The sequence below is a fragment of the Carassius gibelio genome, chromosome B18 (assembly GCF_023724105.1).
Source record: "Carassius gibelio isolate Cgi1373 ecotype wild population from Czech Republic chromosome B18, carGib1.2-hapl.c, whole genome shotgun sequence".
Classification (NCBI taxonomy): Eukaryota; Metazoa; Chordata; class Actinopteri; order Cypriniformes; family Cyprinidae; genus Carassius; species Carassius gibelio.
The window spans coordinates 6,845,953-6,872,962 of NC_068413.1; the positions used below are offsets into that span (position 1 = coordinate 6,845,953).

At 36.9% G+C, this 27,010-nt stretch overlaps 1 protein-coding gene across 3 annotated transcripts in view; it reads left to right on the top strand.

Moving 5' to 3' along the window:
• LOC127977809 (cadherin-13) overlaps window positions 1-8,736 on the top strand; it is a 281,167-nt gene extending 272,431 nt beyond the window's left edge. For all 3 annotated transcript variants that reach the window (XM_052582947.1, XM_052582946.1, XM_052582949.1), the window contains one exon: window positions 7,670-8,736. In XM_052582947.1, the coding sequence (XP_052438907.1) occupies window positions 7,670-7,677 (8 nt within the window). In that variant the 3' untranslated portion in view covers window positions 7,678-8,736. The remainder of the gene's footprint in view (window positions 1-7,669) is intronic.
• Window positions 8,737-27,010: the final 18,274 nt, after the last annotated feature.

Below are 27,010 nucleotides of genomic sequence, written 5' to 3' on the forward strand. Positions count from 1 at the left end.
AACCTGCACACGGCCCTCTAGCGACTCTTTCTTCCAGCAATAACATTAATAATTCACTCCTTTAGAGGGGCTAGAACATAATGGAACTCTATACAGCCATTTTAAAATAGAAAACAGAGGAAAAATAAATCAGTTTTTCACTGTTCAGAAGGGATGTTCTGCTCTGAGGTTTTCTGTAGCTGGGTCAGATCCATCTGTGATTTGTGCCACTGTGAAGCCGATGTCTCCAGATCTGCATGAAACAGGGTGGATGATCTTCTCCAGAGTTTCTCTCCTCCAATCACTTTCCTGTTTGTGTTTTCTCTCTGCATATATTATCATTCAGATACCCATATTTTCACCTCAATTTTGGCTTCTTATGCTTCAAACTCACTAAAATTGCTCCATTTTTCTCAAGCTGTATATCAAAGCCAAAGCTGCAACGTATGAATCAGGTACTAAATGTGCAAACATATTACTTTTCTATAAAAATCTGGCTTATTATTGACTTATATGGCGAAAACCGATCAAATAATGGAAAAGCATTATGATCGGGCATATTTCCAGAAAAACAATACACAAACAGGCTAAAACAACAACTCATGCATTTTGCAGATAAATTACATTCAAGTTTCTTTATTTTTTTGTGGAATCCTTGCTTCTTCTTTTCTTCCAGTAGCTTTGGCAGCAATCTGGTGTGAATTCTGAATCTGTGAATGTAAATAGGGTGAAATGATGGGATTATTTATTTATACTGCCCTGGCAGACATTGACATGTTCTGTATTATGCAATGGTTTACCCGAAGAGGTATTTCTGGTGAAATAAATACAGCTTCTGGCACAATTCTAGCACACAATAGTTGAGAAGTAATTTCAGGGCTGTTAATGTAATTTCTCAAAGATGTGTTCATGTGTTTGTGTGCCCCTAGACATTTATTTATTTGTTTGAATCTTTGTATTTTTTTTTTTTTTTTTTTTTTTACCAAAATTTGCCGAAAATGTTTTCCCCCCTTTAGGGCATCCAAGATGAGTTTGTTTCTTTTATCTGAACAATTTACGTTGAATAACTTGCTCGCCCATGGGTGCTGTGCAGTGAATGGATGCCGTCAGAATGAGAGAAACAGCTGATAAAAGCATCACAATAATCCACAAGTAATTCACATGACTTCATTCCACCAATTAATGTCTTATGTGGTGAAAAAGCTACATGTCTGTAATAAAAAAAAATCCCTAATTGCTTGTGGTCAAAATACGAACCCATAATCTAATAGTACTTCCTTCAGTGAAAAGTTCCTCCCGTTGTCCTTTCACATCAAAATCCACTGACAAACTGTATTTGTTTATAAGAGTCTTAACGGTTTGATGTTAAAAAAATAAATGAATAAAATACAATAAAATGAATAATTTGTTTATTAGTCTGTTGGCACCCATTCTTGTTGAAGTAGTGCAGAATTTCTCTGACAATTGTGTTCTTTTTTTGGGTGAACTATTCCTTTGATATTATTTAATATTCAGGATTTAAAATGAAATATTCAGATTTTAACATACAGTGTGACCCAAAAGTCTGAGACCATATTGAAATGAGATATTTGTTCATTTATTTATTCATTTTTAACAAAGTTTTGGAAATCACATTTTTTTAATTTCTTCACTGTTTTTAGATCACTAATCAAATTGGTAAACTTGTAATAATGATCATCTGAACTTTTAAAAATGGCCATATTTTTCATCCCATTGAAGCACAAGATTTTCTTTCATTGATTTCAAATCATGCTGCAAATCATAATCATCAGGTATTACTTCTAAAGTTCATGCAATTTAATTACAGCTTTTATTACAGAAAAAGTACAACAAATCTAAACTGAAATATTTAAAAATCATATCTCTTTAACTTTTCCCTCAAATTATGCTTATATTATTTTGCTTTTTTTATGTATTTTTTATTTTATTGTTTTTAAATGACAAAGAATGTAAAACAGAAAAATTTTCACTAGTGGTCTCATATGTTTGAACCTCACTGTAAATGATCTATATATATATGTGTGTGTGTGTTTTCCTCATTCAAGCAGTGATTCATTGTAACAAGAGTGTGTGCACGTGTTTATTTCTCATGTGACATGACACAGAGCTAGTGCATGCTGGTCTCAGAGCTGCACTACATGTACACTAATGACTCCTGTAAGGAATGTGTTTCACTGTTGTGCAGGAAGACACACGAGACACGTCGCTATTTCACACACCGATCGAGTGGGAGGGAGAGAGTGTCTGACTTCAATTTCCTTATCACCTTAATGAACCCTGACCCTGCTGAGAGAGAGCGCTGAGAACAGGCAGATAAGCCCAGAGGCTCAGTGATGGAGCGCTGCAAGAGAGAAATGGGCAAAAGATTAGACAGAATTCACTTCATCTGTCTCCTCTACAGAAGACACATATTCACGCGCACACATGCATTACTGTCATGTAGTTCATTAGTTTGTGCCGTTCCAATTTTTATGGGTAGTCGACATTAAATACAGTACTTGATAAGTTGATGATGCCTTGCAGTTTGACACCTCTCTGAAGCCTTTCTTTGCTCAGTTGTTGCAGATTGGCTTTTTTATTATGCATGTATAGTTTCAAAATTCATCGGTCACACCACAGGACCATTTAAAGAGATCGTAATATGTAACTATTTTCTTTTCTCTGTGAAACATAAATGTTTGGAAGATGTAAAATATACTGCGGTCCCCACAAGGGAAAATAATTATTATAAATAGTAAATGATGTTTATTTGAAAGTGAATCAATGCAAACAAGTTTTCTGTAAGGGGTATGGTTAGGGTTAGGGTTAGAATTAGAAAGTAATAGCGGTCTATGAAAAGTCCTCACAATTCACAGAAACGTGTGTGTGTGTGTGTGCATGCGTGCGTGTGCATGTTTATGTGGTTTATGAATGACATGGGTATAATGACATAGGTATTACAACGAGATGGTGCTTTATGAGGACATTTGTAGTGTCCCCGGAATTCAAAAGGTTTATAAATCATTCAGAATGAGTTTTTTTGAAAATTTAAAAATGCACAAAGTTTTCAGTGAATGGTAGGTTTAGGTGTAGAGTTGGACGGTTTGAACAGTATAAAAGCCATTTCACCTATGGAGAGTCCTCAGAAACCATAAAATCCAACGTGTGTGTTTGTGCATTTGTCTACTGACCTCTTTTGCTTACCTTTCTGGACCCCAAGGTTGAAATCACAGACTCTCTAACTTCGACATGCTTGTTTGGTCCCAAGTGCGAGTGTGTTTTCTTGTCTTTCTCTGCAACTTATGTTTTCTGAGGAAATACAAGACTACTGTTAAAGTTTTAGGAAAATCCAAATACAGATATATAAAGAGAGTGAGTATGTGAGCATAGGATATATTATAATATATACTTTTCTTTAGTATTTTATCCTACAGTATTTATTTATTTATTTATTTTCATAAGAAAATTATCTTCATAATAAGACATTAACCTACTTATCTGCTACATGGTAATTCACAACATCAAAATCTTTAATTTGAAGCAAAAAAGTAATGTAAAAAAAAAATTCCAGTCCTCATTCAGTATGCAAATACCTCAATAACAGTATTGGTTAGATTTTCAAACTGTAATCTTAAGCTTCTTAATTTCCCAAAAATTTCTCATAACCAAAAATAAACCAACTAAAATGTAATGTAATTAAGGTTTAATGGAATATGTGTTAAGGTTTTAGCTGTGTTATTCATCTGTGATTTGTTTCGCATTTGGTGTGAAAGGACTTTAATTGCTGAAAACTGAAAAAAAAAGTAAAATCATCCTCCATGGGGACTTCACTGTAAAGTGACTGTTTGTGAGTGTGTACATGTGTCAGTGGATTAGCTTCCATGTTGCTAACCTTCTGCTCCACAGACTGAAAAAAAAATCCATAGTCTCTGTTGTTCCTCCATTCTCAAGGATAAAGGAGTCCAGTGAACTTGCATTTGTGGCCTCTTAAATAATATATAGAAGCCTCTGAGAAAACACAAACAGATCCTCCATGTTTCTTGCTCTGTAGACCACCATTAAAGTCCCTAAGTCTTGCACCAGATACCTGCCTGTGCCACAGTACATCACGGAGGGCATGACTGGCACCATCTCACACACTCATTAGTCTTGACATCTTCAATCCCAGAGGAGCCATTGTTACTGTTTCCGGTGACAGTTTGCCAAACACCACCTTCTGTGCTGATTTGCCCTCTGAGTCCATTGATTTTGTTTATCATCTAAAAACGTGGTGCCATTGAATTGTGTGTCTGGTAACACTGTCAATGTTAATGTTTGAGAGGGACAAAAACACATCTTCAACACAAGATGAGGCTGGATTCCGATACAAATGTCGAGAGAAAAGCCAAATTATCTTTTCCACCGACAAAATATGTTTTGATATAACAACTGAGCTTAAGATCAGATCACAGAGGAGACTGTTGAACAGAGGAAGGGTCAAACAATGCCAAGATGACCATACTGCCCCCTGTAGGACTGCTTGCAAACTACACTTTAGGGATCACTACTTTGGGGTCAGTAAGATCTTTTTCATTTGTATTTTTTTTTTTTTGTGTGTGTTAATAAAATTAACATTTTTGTTTAGCAAGGGCACATTAAGCTGATCAAAAGTGATAGAAAATGTGTTTATAATGTTAGAAAAGATTTCTTATTCAAACACTCTCTGTTCTTTTGAACTTCCCAAAAACATCATCAAAAAATCATTGAAAAACGTATCATGGTTTGTAACATTAATAATAAAACATTTTGTGAAGAGCAAAACATAGAAACATATTAGAATGATTTCTGAATGATCATGTAAACCTGAAGACTGGAGTAATGACTGCTGCAAATCTGGCTTTACCAGCACAGGAAAAAGAAATACATTTTAAAATCTTGAAACAGAAAGCAGTTGTTTTAAATTGTGATAAAAATTTTCACAATGTTACTGTTGTTACTGTATTTTGGCTCAAATAAAAGTAGCCTTGGTGAACATTAGAGGCTTTTTCGAAAATCAAAAAAATCTTTCCAATCCCAAACTTTAAAACAGTAGAGTAAAAATTCAAAAATAGCATATTTGTTAGATTGTTGCCCTGTTGCAATTCACCCACCATTTTACTTTGGTACTAATAGCATATTACTAATTATTACAGTTTGAGTGAACACCTTTTCTAACTATTTGCAGTTTGCACTTAGTTTAACCTTGATGGTATTTAAAAGATAAACAGATTCTACCACTATTTAGTGTAAATAGCATCTAACTTTTTTGTTTTCACGTTTAAAGTCTTCGTGGTTTATTAAAACAGTGAGGTAGTCCAGCCTGTAAGCACATGAAAATGAAATTGAAAATGCCAGTCATAGTTTAATTATTAACTGCTGTAATTAAATATTTCATATGGGGTGGCGATTTTGGAGTATGTTCCTAACGTGATATTTCCGGTCAAATGAAGAGTGGTGATTTACTCAACAGACCTCTACAACAGTGCTTTAATCTGATGAAAGATGCCCAACAGGGGTAAAATATAATTAATCCACAAACAGGGAAATAAGCCTGAGTCTGGACCAACTGAAGTTTAAATCCCCTTTTCTGCCAAGATGGGTGCTTTTACTCTTTAATCCACTCTGGGTACTGATGTGGCCTGTCTCGAGGGTAAGAGAAATTTCCACCGCATCGACCCGTTTACTGGCTCTTCAAGCCACTTGTTTTGACATGCCATCCGCAGTGCACCTGGCAGATAAAGCGTAACCTCTTCGTGTTAATGAATTTTTAACCGTGCAAGGAATATTTAATGCCAGTTGCTAAATTACAATTTCTGTTTCTAATACTCGAGGGTAGAGGTTTTCAGAACCCTTAACCTGAAGTATTGAACTTTAGAGTAACTTGACATGAACATGAAAATTATTTTCGATTTTTAGAAGTTGAATGTTTAAAGATTAATAGTTAGAGTAAAAATGTCTGTATACTGTACTTCATTTTTAAAGAGATGGATTAAAAAAAATTTTTTTTACAAAATTTACTATTCTATTATTACTATAATTTTTTTATGTATTATTATTTACTCACCCTCATGTCACCCCAAACCTGTTTGACTTAGTTTTATCTGTGGAACTGCTGATATGAGGATGAGTAAATAATAATTATCATATGTTATTAATTTCGTCTTCTCAAGAAGTGAATTTAAGGCACAACATTTGTCTAATATTTTATGCAACACATTAGGAAAAAAGTGTCAGAGAAAATAAAAAATATACACAAATTATATTTCTTGTCAGGATACAATTTGTTTAACATTTACAACACAATAGGAAAAAGTTGTACAAAAATAGCTTATTACCTATTTTTATTCAACATTTTTCTGTTAACACAGTAGGAAAAGTGTCGCAGACGAAAATTTATAAATACGACATCTTTCATTTAAAATTTATAGGCTAAGCGAAATATAAACAAAACATTGTTGAACGTCCTTCAAGGACCGCCTACTCCTGTTCAAATGACACTAAAGTTATCAACCGCTACAGCGATTTATTTGGGAATTTAATCCCACGGCGCAAAATATCTGGTAGGGTCGCGGGAATGCAGACTACTTCTTGGATGATGGAAAGACCAATTGACAGAGTGAATGATAAGGGGTTGTGTAAGGGGCGGACAGAGGAGGGTATTTCTATCTGACCAAAGCTCTGCAGGGTTCACGTGTTATTGTGCCTTGTTTCAGCTGCAGCTGACTGCTGCCACAACCACTTTCCTCCAATCAGGCTGACGGTAATTAGATCAAACACACTTTCGTCTTGCTGCCTGCATTGCACGTTCCCTGCACACTTACTTGTGTTTTCCCCTTTAGGAAGATGGAGCGAAGAGTATGTAAGCAGAAATGAGAGTAGTGAGGATTTTTATCCAATCCTTACTTGACTTTATTGCATGTGAAAGCAGCGAGGTGAATTGATTCAGTTGTATATTTTGATGTTTTAGACTCACACTCGTCTGCCTAAGGGATAAAGCATTACCTGGATGTGTTTTGGGGGCCCTCGGCACGAGAATAAACGGGACTGGATTCTCATTATAATTTGCAAATGGCATTTGTGGAAGAGAGCAACCTCAGCCATGCTCTAAAGTGCCGTTTAAGTCTTATTTTCCTTCCACTGCCATTTAGGACCAAGCTGTATAAATGTATCTAGTGGAAAGAAACAACAAGCAGCAAAGGGAAAAAAATCAATAGCCTTCCCCCCTCTCCGCATTTAATATTCTCTCGCATCGGATCTGGCACGGTTCGATCGCTGTTGAATTTCTGAGATCTGCAGGCCAATTCATTTCGCTCAAGTCTTGCGAAATTAGACCCTGCATCTTTCAATGTTACATTTTAATCATACTTTACGATGACGGCGGCGTGGAGTGGAGTAGCAAGGAAAGCAAAGGCAAAAATAAAAGGCTGTAATGCTTCCTGGAGCTTCAACGAAAGTGCCATTTTGTTCCTAATTGGTTTAATTTATCAGTTCAATACTTTTGTGGGTTTTCAAAATGTTTTTATACAGTCCCTGCATAAGCATTATAGCAAATATCTAATGTTGCTTTAAAAATTTTCAACTGCTAAGAAAAACTAAGTTTATGACCACCACAAATGTTCTCTTAAACTTTGAAATTGTGTTAAATCACTCTTTTCTCTTTTCTCTTTCTCAGGCTTGTAAATTCCGCTGATTCTTTCTGTGGTCCTTTTGCAACACTGAAGAAAACCTACTTCTCTTCTCCACCCCAGGCCGAGAGAGTAGACCTCACCCCCAAAAGACACTTTGCACCCTTCATTTCTAATCTCCTCTTTATCGCCATCATCTCTCTCTGTCGTCAATTGGTGCACCTCCACCTTTTCACCAGGAACTCTCCCAATGTCCTCTCCCTCCTTCCCCTGCACTTCCTGTCTACTCATACTTCTAGAATACATCATGGACGGCACCTTCTCGATGCTCAAACTCTCTCTCACTGGACAAAGATATATTGGATGGGGGCAAAGTGATTGAACATTTCGATGTAGGCTTCTTTAGTCTGCAGTGGTTGTGTTTTCTTAGGGCAGGGTGGTAGCCTTCAGAGTCTAAAAAAAGCATCTCTTGCGTCTTTTTATTTTTGTTTTTGGTTCAGTTGCATTAGTTGTTATGGAGTGGAACACAATATATCTTTATAGTAATGTGTGAAATGGTGGGGGGAAATGTACACTATATATTTTATTTTTTACCAATGTACAAATATATTAATTAACTTATGTACTTTGATCGCTTATTCTTTAATGACCCCTCACGAGAAAAAAAAAAAAACGATACAAAAAAAGCAACTGTATGTTTTTGCAAAAGTTTAGGAACTATTTCTAATGCCATTGATGTTTTTGCTCTTTTTTTTTTATTTCATGTACGAGCTCTTGTTTAGAGTGTGGTTCTTGAGCTTGGAGAGTGATTTGCAGACAGAGTCTGCAGGTCTTGTGATTCTTGTTTCTGATGGTAAGGCGTTTATTTTATTTTTCTCCCTCTCCCCTTGGGTCAAAGTCAAAGAGGCCAGGGAAGGCTGTTGATTCAGTGGTTCTTTTTTCTTCTTCTTTTTTGTGCTTGTGAGAAGAAGACAAAAAAAAAGAGAGACAGAAAAAGGGTTGTGTGGAAGACTCCATAAGTTCTGAAACTGCGAAAGAAAAAAGATGACGTGGTGAATGAGTTTTGTCTGTCTTTTGCACTAATTTAATAAAGCTGTTACTGTACTTCCCACCACTTTAACTTTGCTTGTTTGTTTTAAACTGGTCTGCAGACAAAATGAAAGAAGAACCAGATTCAGTGATGGAGGAATGTCATGAAATATTTACATTCCATATGGGGACATGGATGATATAATAAATAAACCAACATATGCACATAATAATATTGGTATTTTAAGGATATAGCAAACTAAAGCGTTCACAATAACCTTACAAGGTTTAAAAACCTTGGCCATCTTTTCATACAGCAATTTCATAAAGCAACCAAAATGTTGTTAGAAAGGTCTAAAAATAAATACTTGTCCTATGTGTCCAATGTAGCTGTTAAAAATGTAAATGTCTTGGTTTGAAGGTCAAGGTATTTGTGCATATTAATTGTGGTTTAATGAACTAGCTCAGGCATTTAACCAGCTTTTGCATTAATGTTGAAGTCAGAAAAAAAAAACGACTCTGGCTGTCTCGAGTCATCATCGCTTAGAACAAATAGCATTTGATAATTTCTCGCCAATTTGATTAACTGAAATAATTAGCTCATAAACCACCATTAACATTTCCCTGGAGATGTCAGAGTACAGTCTAACAAATTGACTCCTTCGGTATAAATAATCTGAAAATTAACACGTGAAACCCTGCAAGTTGCTCTCAGTTTGAAAAGTGATGCTTAAACTTGGAGAAAAGAATAGGGAACTTTTGCAGTTATACTTGTGTGAGTTACCCAGTTTAAGGTCTGAATAACAAGCTTTGATAGTACTTTTTTTTATCATTATAACTACAATATAAAATAATAATGGCAAGCCAGCAATGTAATCACCCCCCACCTCCTCACTGGAGTCTCATTTTGATTTCATACTCTGTTTTTGGCCCACATCAATTCTTAATCACTCTGTATAAATACTAGAGACACCGTTCTGGCAGAAGTTTGTTATATTAAATCACCGCCTTTTTGTCATAACAATTACTCTTTGTGAAAGCACAAACGTGTGAAACCTTGCTGAATGAGTAGAAATCAATAAATGATCATGCTTTGCCATTCGGATCTGGGTAATGACGTGTAAATGGGACATGTGTTTCAGTCGATAAGTGTGCACAGGTGTTCATGGCCCCGATGAAGTCGATAGAATTATGATTACTATTTCCAAGATTAGCCTCTAGCTTGATTTAAGATGTATATGCTAGCATGATTTCTCTAACACACACATACACACACACACACACAAAATAGACTTGAACTATGTTGATTTGTCCTCTTTAAACCATTTAACCCTATTCAAATCATTTTTATGGAGAGCCTTTTCATATGGTGGCATCTGTATGCAATCTACTTGTTTGTATTACACTCTTGATTATTATTGAAACTGAACATTTGACCTGCTTTAACATCATATTGTGTTAATTTCAGTCAAATACACCTCAATCTGTCTCTGTCAGGCATGTTAGTGGCCATCATCCTCTCCATTTATTTTACACTTACTGCATTTATTTGTAGAATAGACGCAGCTTTCGTCTTCTATGTCTCTGTCACAGGTGACATGAGGACTTTGTCTTCACAAATTTCGATAACTTCTAAATTCTCTGAGAGTGTTCTTGCTTTAAAATGGCAGATAGTGTGGAGAGAAAACCCTTTCAGTGTCAGACATTCACCTTCTGACCTACTACATTGATACAACTAATGGTCACAAAATATTTTAAATTGGAGCGACCAATTGCATCCATCCTTAAATGGACAGTTTCCTAAAAATGAAGAGATATTTTAAAGAACATTTAATTAAAGTCAATGGGGTCCAGTGTTATTTTAGACCCCTATTAAGGGAATAGTGAGCGGGTTCCTTTAGTTCAAACAGCTGAAAAAAACATCACAATAATCCACAAGTAGTCCACACAACTCCAGTCATGTGAAGCAACTTAAAGGAGGGGGGGGGGGGGGGGGGTGAAATGCTATTTCATGCATACTGAGTTTTTTACACTGTTAAAGAGTTGGATTCCCATGCTAAACGTGGACAAAGTTTCAAAAATTAAGTTGCCAAAATACTCCTTCCGGTTTGTCACAAGTTTCGGAAAGTTTTTTTCGAGTATGGCTCTGTGTGACGTTAGATGGAGCGGAATTTCCTTATATGGGTCCTTAGGGCACTTCTGCTGGAAGAGCGCGCGCTCCTGTATAGCAGAGCACTGCGAGCACAACAGACTTCACTGATCAGAGCGAGAGCGTCGCGAAAAGTCACAAAAGGAGTGTGTTTTTGGTTGCCAGGGCAAGACAACCCTGCACAGATTACCAAAAAAAAAAACAGCATTAAGGGACCAGTGGATGGAGTTTATTTTTACAGATCATCAACGGAGTTGTGCAAGTGTTTTTGTTTGTTCCCTGCATTTCGAAGATGCTTGTTTTACAATCAAGGCCCAGTTTGACGACGGATTTGCGTATCGTTTATTTCTTAAGGATGATGCAATCCCAACGAAAAAGGGTCACGATCGTGTGTTGGAACTGCAGGCGGTGAGTAAAACTGCTTCAAATATCTCTGCCTTCTTGTTAGTGCGTCCCCTCCCATGCCGAGACCCGGGTTCGAGCCCCGCTCGGAGCGAGTCGTTGCTGCTGCTGCTCTCGTTTAGTTTCAGCCTCTGGATCTGATTCTGGATCATAAATAAACGGCTGAATCTGACTGTTAGCCATGGTTTGTTTTGGATGATGGTTTTTTTTCCTCACGGTAATGTCACAACTTCCAAACGCTCTCAACGCAAAAGCCTACTGGCGCTCCTGATTCTTTAGCTCCGCCCACACGTCACGCCTCCAGCCGGTCGTGTTTTTCCGGGAAAAATCGGTACAGACTATCTTTCTCTTATGAATATAATAAAACTAAAGACTTTTTGGAGTTATGAAGGATGCAGTACTACTCTATATGTACTCAAGATTAACAGGATATTGCGTGAAAACGAGCATTTCACCCCCCCTTTGAATATAAAATGCAAAGCTGGTCCAGCAGTTAATTAATTTGCAGTTTAATCCATATAAATGTTCAGTGCTCTCAGAAAATATTTGGCCACTTAAGTCATAACTTTTTATTATCTAAATTAAAACAGCATTAAACTATCTGAGTGTCATTGCATTAGAAATCAAAATATCAAGTGGCATTTGTTTTAAAGAAATGTAGCACAAGCACACTTTTCAACAGAATATTTTATTGGTTCGGAATCATTGCACAAATGGCTCAGAAAAGTGAAGTTGTCTGCACATGACACTTGGTTTGATAGTTTCCATCTAATGCAATGACATACAGTATATTTATAAACGTGTAAACGTAAACGTGTCGATATATTCAATTCTGTCTTTTTTCCAGCCACTGTATGTTTTTGTATGTGGGTCACTGTTTGATGAAGTGACACAGATGCTGGACACACACTGTGTTCGCATCTGTCCTGCTTGGCTGGAAACTAGTATATAAAATAAAATAAAAATCAGTTTATTTTGGGGCATGTAAAATCTTGAATATAGTTCTGTTTATGTTTTGTTTTTCAGTCATCTCTTTCTCTCATTTCTGCTCTCCTTGCACACCATTCACTTCCCTCTGATCCTGTTATATCTCAAAGTGTCACGCTGTCTCATCTGTGATGTATTTTTTTTTTCACGACGGCACTTGAAAGCAGGAGCATTGGAACAGCCTGAAAAGGTCAGAAGAGTGTGTGTGATTATTTTCAAGCTTATACACCTGCCTCATGAATGTTAATTCCATGGCATCATGCAATTAATATTCAGCTTGCTGGGAGGCAAAAAATGGTAGAACAAGCATGTGCAACAGCATTTGCAAATCTTCTTATTATTTGTTATTTGTATTCTGAAGGATTCTGTGCATTGAAGACTTGAGCTGAAGAGTCATGGCTGATGCATCATTACAGGAATAAATCATGTTAAAGTAGAAAACCGTTATATTAAATTCATGCAATACAATACAATTTCACAGTGTTTCTGTATTTACTGTATGCAGCCTTGATGAGCTGCATACAGGTTTTAAGAGACTTTTTAGAAAATAATTTTTTGCAATTTGTGCATTCATACATTATTTCTATTTTTATTTATTTATATATTTTTGTTTTTACATTCATTTATATTTTTATTTGAGTGCATCTGTACATGTAGAAATTATTTCACTACATTTATTTACATTATTGCACTACATTTACAATTATTTCTCTAATGTAGGATGACGTCTATTTAAAGTGTATATGTGAGGAAGATTTTGTGCTCAAAGTGGTATGTACTGGGTAGGGGTGTGTGTGTGTGTGTGTGTGTGTGTGTGTGTGTGTGTGTGTGTGTGTGTGTGTGTGTGTGTGTGTGTGTGTGTGTGTGTGTGTGTGTGTGTGTGCGTGTGTGTGTGTGCGTGTGTGTGTGTGTGTGTGTGTGTGTGTGTGTCTGAGATGGATGTGGCAGGTGAGAGCCCTGGGGCCAGATTCCACCTTACACCAGAAGAGAAACCAAGCTGTCAGAGACCTAATTGTCCCTCAGAGCTTCTGATTGGGTAAAACTGAAGACAGAGAGAGAGCCTCAAGTGTGCCTGCTGGAAATAAGAGCGCAATATATCAACACACTGAAATGTGTGTGTGTATGAGAGAGAGAGAGTCTGTCAACACACAACAATTCTTTCTGGAGTTTGTGCAGGGGAGCACTGAGGTCCAGCTGTCTTGGCCCATGTTTGTTGTCTAGACATCACCTTCTGTCTGAACACAGTTGTGTACTCATCCAGGTTTTTGGCCCTGAAGAGTGTTTTGTCTTGAGTTCAGCTGCCGCTGAGAGGAGCACTGATGCACTGCAGCCTCAGTTCTAGAAGGTTCCATGACCTCTTTCTCCAAGACTTAACAAATGCTGATTCATTTGATGAAAACAAGCGATGACCTACACCAACAGACACCGCCGGGGTCGCAAACTGATCTGATAAAACCACAACGTAGACCAAGTTCATACTTGCATTGCCCAAATTAGTGCTGCAGTTTAATTTGTGAAGATAACCTGTATAATTTATCCTATACTATGACATTTTCTGCCCATGTTCTATAAGGACATTCAGCTATACCATGTATAGCATAGACCATACAGTCTTTTCGAGATGTTGAAATTTGAAATGGAGAGCAGCGGAGCTTCACACCTCTTGTTAGCATATTGTAATAGCCTGCAGGGATTCTATTCTCACCATCGAGGGTGTGAAAATTCAGCACTGGGTTTGATTCACAGCCGTAGGAAAGGATGCAGGCGAAGATGCGGACACCCTAGATTACTGTTGCGTTCGTCCGTCCTACAGCTAAAATGAGAGCAGACATCCAGCGACATCTACCTGCATCGTTCCATTCTCCCACAAGCCCTACTAAAAGGGAGAGAGGAGGAATATGTATTTATTTAGCCAGTTTTTGTCCCAGTATGTTTTGCCGAATAAGGTACGGTACTGTGTAGCAATGTTGACTCATGAATTATTGACAGCAGCCGCATCACCTGGGCCATCTCATTATCGACTACGGAGAAAGAGCCAGCCAATCATCCCGCCAACAGTAATACGGCTAGCACATCTCCATTGCAATTACCAGCAATCCAAAAGAGGCTCACAAACACACACACACAAAACATCTCAACGTCTAAGACTACATGCATGATCTAATGCTTTTATTGACTTGCATGGATAGACATGTAGTACAAAATTAATATGGTGATTATTATGTTTTTATACTGTGATATAAGCATATGTGCATGCACATGCAGTCATCACCTTGCCAAGGACGTCTTACTCAGTAATCAATACCTGCCTGTAATGAGTGTATCAGGAATGGGAAGTCTAAACACGCACAGACACAGTAACCAGCGCGCACACTCTTAACAACACACTTCATCACCTAAGCTTAGACCATCTCCTCATCAATACTCATCAGCACAGGATTAAAGCGCTCCATACTGACGGCAGGGGGCTGATCAGCTCTTAATCACATGTCTGGGTAACTTACACTGTTTTAAGAGTAATAATGAATAAGTAATGTCCTCGCTCCCCTGTAGATGTTGATTTATTTACAGTACTGTAGCTGTTTCGTAAAATTATCTATTTCATTATTTAGCTGCAGTTAATCCAGACATGCACAAACAGCATTGTAGTGGCAATTTTTTAACTGGCAAGAGGTATTTATATTTGCTCTAGAACATTTTAAAATCTAGTTCATAGACTTTAATTAAGGATATTAATTTGTCATAAATATCATTAATATTTGTCTATATACTGTAGAATTAGAATGAGCTGAGGTGGGCTGTTAGCAGTGAACTGGGAAAAGTTTTATTAATTAGTTATTTGACAGTTTTAGGCCACCATTATATGGAAGCTTGTTTCTGCCCCTTAATAAAAAATTTAAATATTATTTGCAATTTCTTAGCTCACAATTCTGACTTTTTTTTTCATGCACAATTGGAAGTTTACATTATGCAATTTTTTTTCTCAGAATTGCATGATATACCCTAGTGAACAATACATGTAGTAAAATGTATTTTGAATACATTTATTTTTAAGCATACTGCAAATGCATTTACATTTTATGTAGAAATACCATGCATTTGTACATTTATTCAAAACTAGTATACTTAAAGTATGCTAAATTGTAAAAACTAATTTAGTAACAGAATTAGTATGAAATAAATGTACCGGTATTTTAAATATATTCTATTTTTAAAAGGGTAAACTAAAAATGTTAAATGTAAACTTGCAGCTGTTGGAAAATTTAAGCATTAAAATGTGCAATTGTGAGATAATATCTCACAATTATAAGAAAAGAAGAACCATATAATTACTTTTATCAGCTTTAAAAAAAAAAAAAAACTTTTATACTACAGATTTTTATTTAAAATTTATTATTATTATTCTTTTTATTCATTTTTATTTTTTTATCAGAATCACTTTGTGCTGCTAAAATGATTTGGTGTTTAATGTTGAATTCAGGAAATTAAGATTAACCTATTCCAGCCACCATAACACATCAGAATTACAGTACTTTGCACTTGTATGTGATAATTAATAGAAGACAATGAGAAGTATTTACTAAGCACTAAAGTCATCACCCTTGTTTGAATATTTAATATCCAGTCAAAACTCCGTTTGCAGTTCACCTTTTATGATTACATCACATTTTGTTTTCCAATTTGTGATAAAACTGTAGTAACTTGTCAAGTCATGCATTAATACCAACTTTGGAAACAGATTGTTTCAGCTGTAATCATTTTACTCTCACTGTGTATTCATGGAAATTATTTTATCAGTCTTAGGTGGATACAGTTTGTTTTTCGAGGTCATTATCTCTAGGGAACAAAGAATGATGATTCATTAAGAGGTATTTAAAAGTATCTTTGAGGTTAAATTCTTAATCTCTCACAAACTAAAAAGTTGTTAAATGATACTCATAGAATCATGCTGACAACCTCAGTCCAGTTTAAACTCCCTTTATAATCGAGAACATCACGTGCATAAAGAGTGAAACTGTGCAAATGAGTTTCACAGGGTAATACGAGGTGTGAATGCTGTGATGAAAGTGACAAGCAAAATGCAGCTCCTGCAATGTCAGTCTAAGTCTAAGACTGGGAAAGTTATGTACTGTATTTGGTCTAGTGACATCTGTTAACCACAGTCACATCACTGCCTTATTTTAATGACAGAAAAAAAAAACATAAATATGGGATGGGTGACATTTTCAGAGGTCTGTTGTATTACAGAAGCACCGTATACAATGTTTCTTGGTCAAGATGAACAAAAAAACAGTGATCAGGAGGTGGTCAAAGAGATATGTTGAAATGAAAAGACTCTGGGCCAAGTGTTTTTGATGTACTGTATTATAAATATTTAGCTCAAAGGGAATTTAAAAAATGTACATATTTCATTACAGCTCTGGCAACGTTACTTGTTTACAACATATCAAACATTTGGTGTTTTAACATTCAGGAGCTTGCTTTGTAGCCAGTTAAAATGCCCTGTAATCCACACTGATCAGTTTAGTTGCATAATATTTGCAAAAGAAAAACCACAGAAGAAAGTAAACCAATTGAATGAAGATGAGGAGCTCCTGAGATGGAAACCATTAAATGTTTAGGGAAGGTATTGACTTCATTTACATGAAAACGGGAGCTCTTATCTCTAATCTCTCTGGCTGGAAGTGAATGTGTAATTTTCATTCCATGGTATCTAACAAGTGACCATGTTTTCTGCTTGAATGATAATGGTGTTGAGGAATTATTTAAAATGGGTTTTCACAGTGGCAGCTGGTGAATGTTCCACGTGCTATAGCTCCAGCCAACCTGAGGCCTGTTAAAGTGATGCTCGGTTAAGCAAAGTGCGAATATAATGCGGCCTCACGTTCTAATACGCCACCCTCATCACCCTTTTGTAAACATGATCATCTTGGCAAATAGCAGAGTGGAAATTATCGTTTTTTTTTATTTATTTGTTGAATGTGCATCGAGTGGGTAAAGTAAACCATGCGTAATTGATGATCTCCAGTCGCGACCACAGGAAACATGAATGGATTTCTGTTATCTTTATCTTTATCACCATAATGTTTATAACTGATGTTAATAAATATTTTCACATGGCAAATATTCACATCTGTATGATCATAAATAAATATCTTAAAATGTGTTTGTTTGTGATGCTTAGTGATAAATCTATTGATTAACGCTGCATTCATACTAGGCTTTTTAAAAATGGCTTTGGACCCAGCAACACTGCAAACCATGCAGTTTTTAGGTTTGTGTGTTCTTTGAATTTAGTTAAGAGGTCAGTCTGAGATCTTCAGGTCTAATGATCAAATGTTACAGGTTAGAGATCACTGAACTTGGACACTGACTTGCAGCAAAAGGTAAAACTTCCTTACATTAGCTTGTGTTTCTGATCTCCCGAATGGTATGTGTACAAATCAGAGATGTGGGCCAGAACTCTTCGGAAAGGAGTTGTGAAACTGTTAAATTCCTGAATTTTACATTGAATTTGAATTCAGGTAGAAAACAGGACACATAATTACTTGACATAATTACTTGACAAAACTTTGTTTAAAAAGCCTTTAAGTGTGAAAGTATATAGACTTTACAGATTGTAATCATGTCAAATAAACTTTTTTTAGATTTACTAACAGCTTGTGCCAGTGCGAACCGTCTTTTGTCATTAAAATTGTATTGTCAGCATTATTGAATATGCATTTGTAGGAGTTTCCCTTTCAGACCCCAAATTTATGGGAGGATAGTATTAAAATGATCCAAGCAATGTGATTTACTCACATTTGCGACCGTTTAATTACTGGTATATGCACCATTGTTTAATGTTAAAAAAGCATTTCTTAAACATTTTTAGGCCTGTGTCATAAATAGATCACCTGCACCCGATGAGCATCAGATCAGTTTATTTGCGACTTTGCTAAATTGTGCTTCGCTTGGTATATTGTGTTGGTCGATATGTAAATGAGATGTTGTGTCTCTGTTCTTTCATTTGCACATTTTTCTTGATGTAACAGAGATGGCTGGATGGATTTAGTTTAGATTTTTAATCATATATAATAAATTTAATTCCTGTGTGTAGTGTGTATTTCCAATTCACATTAATGATGTAAAAGGGAATTAATTAATCACTTCTGAATTAGTAGTGAAAGGAGCTCAGAGGTTGTTTATTGGCCAAATGTTTTTTCCTCTGCAAACATTTATCCGTTTACTCTATTAATTTGTCTCATTGTAGTTCAGGTGCATCTGATATTAGTAAAATAACTAAATTAGACTCTTATTATGGTCTCACAAAGTGTTCACCTCAAGAGAAGGCATGACACAAGAACGTTGTCGGTTACAACTCCCAAAATTGCAGGTGCTCTTTAGAAGCACATCGATATATTCTGCGAAAGGCTCTTGCAAGCTCCAGTGCTCAGTGTGAGCGGAAAGCTTCGGAGCAAAGGACAACAAGAGGTCAATAAATAAATTTCCCTTCTGCTATTGTTGTCTTTCATGGTACTCACTGTGCAAGCTCTTGGTGATATAGATTGTTTTCAACTAACGGCGGTGAAAATAGTTGCCTCATTATTTTTAATGGGGATTTCAAATCACTCCATTTCAGCAGCACACTCATTTAGTTGGCCAGGCATACCAAGGAAACAATGGAGTTGCCAGGGGAAATGGGTCTAATTCAGCATTATGTTGTATCCATGTGCCTCTAATATTGGTCAAGAGCCTAAAGCCATCAGCCAGAGAATGTTTTAATTTGTTTATGTTGATCAGTGGTCCTTCATTTGAGATGAGAGGGGCAGCGGGAGAGGAAGTTTGTTAGACCTTAATGGTGTTTGCGTCTGGGCCTGACTCAAGTGGCCATCACACACTAATTGTTATCATTTTTCAATTTACATTAGGCAGTTGTTCAGCGAACAACCCTCCATTAATCCCCCCCCCCCCCCCCCCCCCACACACACACACACCCCCAACACAGATTTCCCACTGTCCCCAGATCACTTGTCTCCCAACTGCACTGCGGCCCCTAACAAATGACTTTTTCCCCTGCATTTTCAATCAAGAGGATCTTTTAATTAGGCCTTCTCTTCATGCTCTCTTGTGAGGTTTCTAATCAAATCAGGGGAATCAAATCTTTTCTGCTGCCGTTTTCTGAACGTTTACCAAGCATCGGTTTCATTCTGTCACATTTTTGCCATGAAAAGAGGACTTCAGAACGTATTTGGTCCCATTGTGAGTCCAAGGACTGGAGTAACAGTGCTTGACCTCAACAAACACAACAAATGTTTTAAATACATTTCAACTACAAAATGATGTGAGGTTCTTTTGGTTTGGTCTCAGAGTAATTACAAAATTAACATTACAAAAAATTCCAAAATTAACATTCTGCTGTTGTTTACTCACCTTGATGTTTGTATTACAAACCTGCTGTATTTTATTTTATCTTATCTTATCTTATCTTATCTTATCTTATCTTATCTTATCTTATCTTATCTTAGTTTAGTTTTTCAGCTTTCATTGTAACAACAGATGAGCGCAAATGCATTTGCTAATTAAACGACGTGGCGCTGGATGGGAAAATGCGACAGAATGAAACTAGCAAACACACTTGCGCTGCGCCTTGCGTCGCATTGCGCCAGGTGTATGATAGGGCCCTAAGTTCCCTTTTGTATTTTTTTTCTTCTTCTTCTTCTTTTTTCCTCCACTTAAAGCTAATTTAGTGTTGGCACTAAACTCTAACACCACAGCATGTCAACATGAACCTTTCCAGCAGCCACAGTTGCAGCACGATTGATTTTTATGCCTCTTGTTATATTTTCTTGCATAATTCTGTTTGGTTTGGGCTGAGGGTTCTGTGACATTTTGTACAAATGAAAACCATGGAAAAAGATGAAATGGAAGATTACACAATTGTATTCTGTTTTGTGCCAAAAGCGGTCTAAAGGAATATGACAAACAAATGTTTTCAAACACATCTTTTGTCTCCTAAACTCTGGATGTAGCCCAATATGTCATGGTGCTATACAAGATTACATGCATCGTGAACAGCACCACACACATATGCAAAGCAGGTATCTCTTGGCACAGCTTTGTCCAAAGACACTCCATGACGTCTGGATTATGCTGCCTGTTAGGAGACAGAAGAGTTGTATTGCTCGAGTTGCAGCATCTTAAGATACTAATCGTCTTAGCAGCCGAAAAAGAAAATCAAACAGTAGCCCTGAAAGAATATTACTGACGGATAAAAAAGCTCTGTGCTCAGAGGAGAAAGATTTGCTTTTGCTGGCTCCCTCATTTCATTCAGCTGCAGTGACTACGAGAATACAGTGCCATCAGTATTCTGAGGGATCATTGAGGAAAAGGAAGCGGCCCTGCATTTGGATTTCAGCGTCTGTCATGTGATTCACTCAATAGCTTTTGAATCAGTTGAAAGCCCACCACAGCAAAACAATATCAGAGTATATTTAGAGGAGATGCTGTATGTAGATGTATAAATCTCAAATTCGGCATCTTTTTATCCATTGCTCAGGGGCTATTTCTTTGTCATTGCCAAATAGCAAAATTGCAGGCATATCCTGTGTAAAAAACAGATCTTTAAAATCTTTTTGAAAAACAGATGTGGAAAGACAGTTTTCAGATAAGCTAAAGCAAGCATCGCTATTTCTTTTGCATATACAGCTAATCTTAAATATGAAAAGTACCTATTTGAGCTACAAATGTAAATTATCGAATCATGTCCTAGAATAGTGTTAAAGAGACTAAAGTTACACTAACATCAGGTGGCCATCAACACTGAAACCCACCACTATATATGTACGACACCCAGAGGATGAAATGTGAACTTGTATTCTGTTTAATTGTTGGACAGCTTTAAATGTCAATTGTTTAACAATAGGAAAATGTTGATTTGATTTTCTTTGTCCTGGGGACATTGACTTTCATAGAGAGTTGCTGAGCGATTCAGGTATCTCGGCCTGAACTGATGGAAACAAATCCTAGAGCAAAATATATAAATACAAGCTACATGCAGGGAAAAGTTTGAATGTGGTACTGAGGTGGGATTTAGGGAGGGGACTGTTCAGAGGAAGTGTGTCTTTCCAAGCCCTCAAACCAGTTAAACCTTTAGGATTTTCTGTATGAAGAACTCATAAATATACTACAGATGCCCTGTGATGTATAGGTTCGTCTGTTCTCGGGAAAGGACCATCATGGGAAATATTTCAAAAGCATACCCAACTGCTTAAATGCTTATCAAAAATGCTCTTTGATAGATGTTTCCAAGACCCTTTAGCAAGCTACCAGAGCACTCGGGTGTTCTTGCTTAGAGTCTGAACAGTCTGTTGCAATATTTCATTGCTGGCAGTGATAAATGTGCTCTGAAACCCATGCAAGGTGCATGGACAATGTCTGATGTCAGTCTATTGCCCCTAGTGAGATGGTGACTTTAAGTCTGTTAGAATAAAACATTGATGTGCTTCAGGGGGGATTTGTCTGCTTGATGGGGTTTGACAGTCAGAAATTAGATACTTGGGTCCAACCGGTTTCTTTGCGTATTAAATATCTAATACATTTCAGAGATAATGATTATTAATTGGGCATACTGGGTTTAAACTTTATGCCCTAAAGATCTCAATTCAGTTTTTTTTTTTAAACTACTGTGTAAATGTGCACTTTTGTTGAACACAGCCTTAGGGGCCGTTTACATAGAATGCATTTTTCCATTGCACTGTGCTACTTTTCCATTCCATGTACTTGCATTCAAATTTATTGTTTGGTAAAATGCACGTATTGTGTACATACATGTTTTTACATTGTACTTTTATTAAAAAAAAAAACTGCATGTAATAAAATATGTAATTAATTTCTATAATTACATTTAGAATTAGAATATTGACTCTTCACTTAGACCTTAACCCTTAACCCCCTTAAACCTTCCCATACCACTAACCTTACCAATATCCCACCTCAAAAGCAGCAAAAGAGTTTTTCAATAAACTATGAAAACAATAAGTACTTCTTGTACATTTTCTTTTAAGTATATAGTTTAGTCCACTTAATATAAAGAGTGACCAACAGCATTTTAAAAACACATCTGTGTATTTGTCTTCCATCCATATCCCTGTAATATTTTTAAGGACATGTTTTCTTCAGCCAAATGAAGTTAAATTAACCTTAAACGCTATGATTTGGTCGACTAATTATGTTCAGAAAAACAGTCCCCTACTGATTTTTTTTTTCTGGCCTTTTGATGACATTTTATAAGTGTATTTAATTGCCAAATGGCTTATTTTATACGATTGCTTTTTTTGTAGCTTTGGTGCAATTATGTGTGTACTTCAGCCTGGTCTCAATTAATTCATATAGAGAAACACCATGGATCTCCATCTTTTGCTAAATCTTGACTTTGACCGTTTATCAAACCTCCTCCAGTTTAGTCTTTCGTTTGATTGTGTTGTGGTTCACTGCAGTGCTGCGATTGGCCTTTACTTGCTTTGCCAAAAGTGGTACCTGTTCCTGACCCCATTTTGGAAACATTTTTCACTTTAGGGTGCTAGACAGTCTTAGTTTTCCAAAGTCAACAGGTTATTTGTAGAAGAAATAAGACAGAATAAAAGAGCAGGGTATTTGTTGTGTGCACGCAGTCTCTGAGCCTGTTACCAGTGTAATTTTGGCGTAATTGCGGGCGTGTCGTCTCTCTTAATGTCGAGTGATTGCTGTGAAAGTGGTTGATAACTGCAGCACTACGCCTTGCTACCCAGGACATTACACGCTCTTGCCTGTAAAGTAATGGAAATATGTGATTGTATCAAAGGCGGCAGATGCGCGGTGCTCTCCTTCACAGGCAACCGTGGAGTTTTCCAGCAGTGTCATTTCCGTGTTCGGCATTTGCATGCATGCTGGTAAATTGAACTGGTTATGGATCATGTGGTGTTATTGTGGGTTAAGAATCTTGGCCACACAACGAATTTGGTTGCTTGAACTGACACAGTATGTTTTTAATAATATTGTGAAATAATTCATCTATGTCTAAATAAACAAGATTGCTACTAAGTCTTCAGATTTACTCACTCTGATTTTTCAAACTCAAAAGGCTTCTGTTAGGATTGTAAAATAATGTATTGATTTACAACCTTACATGCTTGCAGTTGCAGCTACTAAAGTTGGCCAGTTTCCCTTGAAGATGTGATGCTTCCTGTTGCTACACACTTTGATATATTGATCCCCATTATGCAAACATGATGTTAAATTATGATCATGCAAATGTAAACATTAAGTTACATGCACAACTGTCTATATGTGTTTTGCTTAAACGGGCCATTTATATTCTAAGTAAAGCATCTCAATGAGTGTGTCAGAGGTTACAATGAAATATCGATCGGCTGTGACACTCTTGGTCTGCAACACGTCGGAATTCCTCCAGGACATGCATCACACGCTCCTTTCACACAAGACCAAGATGCACTAATAGGAGAAACAAGTGGAAAGAGAAATAGAGAGGTATGTGTGTTTCTTGTCTACTTGATTAGAATTATAGTGTGACAACAACATAGATCCCAGATCTGTTGCTCAACCCTGTCAGACCAGAAGATAAATTGCTCTGACACAGGACCAGTTTTAATGCAAATACGTACGTTACATATTCCAGGGCTTGGGTTCTCCTGTCAGGACTCACACAAGCACACAAATCATGGCAGCCACTCATTCAGGGGCTAAGAAATGAGATGTCTTGTTCCGAAGTGGACCTGAACTTTACAAGCATTCGAACCGGCCATGTGAGGAGTCACAACACAGAGATTACCACAGGCGGATTTGAGTGGTTTATGTAAAGCGCCGTGCACAGAGGTCGATACTGTCCAGCCGAGAGCCATTGCAGAAATGGCTTAATGGTAAAATCACCCAGTGTGACGATTAGAGCGGTCATTGTGGAAGCTGTAGTGCAGCAGGACGCCAGAGGACGTTGGCGTGTTAGACAGGAACATGACAGGTAGGCGATGAGGAACACACCACCATGATGGTTTTTCCTTTATTTTGACCTGGTGGGATAAAAAAGAAAATGCACAGTTTTAACAACTGTCAAAACATGTTAAAATTCAACATAAAATCAAAGTTGTCCCTTTTTGTGTACAAATAATCAGTGTTTGTAATTCCAAAGAAAATAAATGCACTTACTGGTTTGAAATATGCCATTTTTGGTGGCTGCTTCGTTCTGGACACTGTTTTCAGCCAGTTACAAATTATTTTGTCAGAATACAAATCTACTTTTAAATGGCTGTCAAAGGAGAAACATGCATCCAGCTAACTTTTTCATTCCCATGTATGATTTTCCAAATTAGTTGATTCCAAATGTATTGTTGAACACCATAGTAACTCAAAGTATTTCTTTCACTACTTTTTAGCTGCGCAACAACACCCATGTTGATTCTACAAGACTAAACATAAAGTACAAGCACTGATTCCCAAATGAAAGATTCTCGAGAAATTAGTTTTTTTTTAGTGAATCAGTGGTAATATTTTAATAGTTCATTTGTTAGCTTTAGTTAATGCATTAGTTGACGAACTAATATATTTTTACAGCATTTATTAAGCTAAATGTGCGTGCGTGTGTGCGTGCGTGTGTGTGTTTGTGTAAATGTAGAAATAATATAAAGATAAAATGTATTAAAATATTGTTCATTTTTGGTTCATTTGGGCTAATGTAGGTTTACTAATGTTAAGAAATAAAATATAACATTATATGAAATATTGTAAAATATTACCTAATCGACTCAATCAATCAATCAGATAAATATATAAATAGTATGTAAATAACATCTTAAAAATGTCCTCATAATTTTACAAATTATATTTACACTTTTATTTTGTTATTATTTGATTTATTATATTTATAATATTTCTTCCTCAAAATAACATTTCATGGAACTGTTAAAGAATCATATTTGTTCAGAGAACCTGGAGTTATTTCTGTGCGATTGCGATTCCAATCCCAATACGTTTCAAATTATAAATTAATTTTATTTCACACTTGAGAGATTTTTCGAAGTCTTGGCTCTTATAAAGGACTTTGGGACTTTCTCGCCTTGTTCACTAACTTTTAATGTCCTTACCATACAGGTTGAGGAGAGCACTTCCCCTTTGCACTTCGGCTGGAGAGGCAAGTGGATTATGGTTAGCGTCTGTATATGCTGCGCGAGATTATGCCAGAAAGAAAAACTAATTTCGAGGTCTGCTCTGGTGTTAGTCGCTTTACTGTTTACGCTGTAATAGCTATGTTGGATTTCTCTCCTTTAGTGTTTGTGACAGTATATGCATATTGTGTGTGTGTGTGCACGTCAGGTTGGAGAATGTGTGTTGGCACTGTTAGTCTGCCTGATGATAAACATGCATTTCAGCGAGGGCTCTTGCTATCTTTAAAGCCCAGGCATAGAAAAAAAACAGACAACACAGAGGCAAACATTCATTCTCATTATCCTTTCTACTAAATTATTCAGACCGTGGATGCCCGCTATCTCCCAACAGCACCATTCTGCTCTAAGCTGCCCTTTAACCATAATCAAGAAGCGCAAGACTTGCCTTCTTCCTCCCCGTTCGCTCTCTCCCATATTGCCTCTTTTCTTTGCCCTTTGTTTTTCTGACATTGATGCTTACAATAGAGGTGTACAGTACCTCTCTATAGCCACTTCTTTAGCATTGGCAGCTGTCTGTTCATCAGTGGCAGTGGGCGATGCATGAGGGCGGATTTCAGGAAGGGTATTAGAGCGGGACCCTCAGACTAGGAAGGGCTCCGGGAGTCATTGATAGAGGCCAACCCAGAGTTAACTAGATGTCGGTACACATCAGTCACACACACACCCTAGGGACGCCATAGGCCGTGTGTTTGACAGTGGCCCCCCTCACCCTCCTCCATGTGCATGTTTATGTGTGACAATCTACGTTTTTTTCTCCGATGTTCATTTTGATACTCATTAATACTAATGAGGCAATGATTAAATAAGATAAAGAACATTTTATCAAGGCCTATTAGTATAATGCATCAGATAATAAGTCTAATTGTATAATTAGATTACTGGCAACTGTTTGTTTAAAGAGCATAAACAGGCAGCTGGGGCTGAGATTGCTGCGTAAAGATAAAGAAGGAGAATCCTGAAAGAAATCATTATGAGCGTTTTATTGCATGTAATGGCCTGTGAACAAAAGACATGCAAAAATGTGAACATCGGTGACGTAGCTTTTCTTTAGCCCGGCTTCTGTTTAGCTGTTGTTAATTTGGCTTTGGTGTGAACAGGTAAACAAATCCACTTCCTTTGAGGAAATTATTCATGACGGCGCTGCTTCTAGAGCCATTATTACAGGCCTGCTTTTGTTCACTAGCATGGAGAAACGCATATGTAGCCTGTCGAATCTTGGAGATGGCACAGGTCACGGCTTATGTCTCTTAGCCAATGCCTGATTGCTCTCTTTTCTACTCTGGATGTAAGCCACTGAAAGCTCTGCTAATCCACAGTTAATTAAACTTAAATTGAGCTCTCTTCATAACTCAGAGAAAGACGAGGCGACTAGATACTTTCACTCTGCTCGGTTACTGTCAAAAACACATTTTCTTCTTCCTCCTCAGTCACACACCTTGACATTCATTTTCTCACTTACTTATTTGCATTTTTATATTGTTGGATATCAAGAGCTGGTTTCATATTTCATAGTTGCTACTCCTTGAATAACACATGGTGAGTCATCTTGTAGACATTGTCCATATGTATACAGAAGAATAGCTTATGTACTATTTTAAAATAGATTGTTCATTAAAAATTTCAAA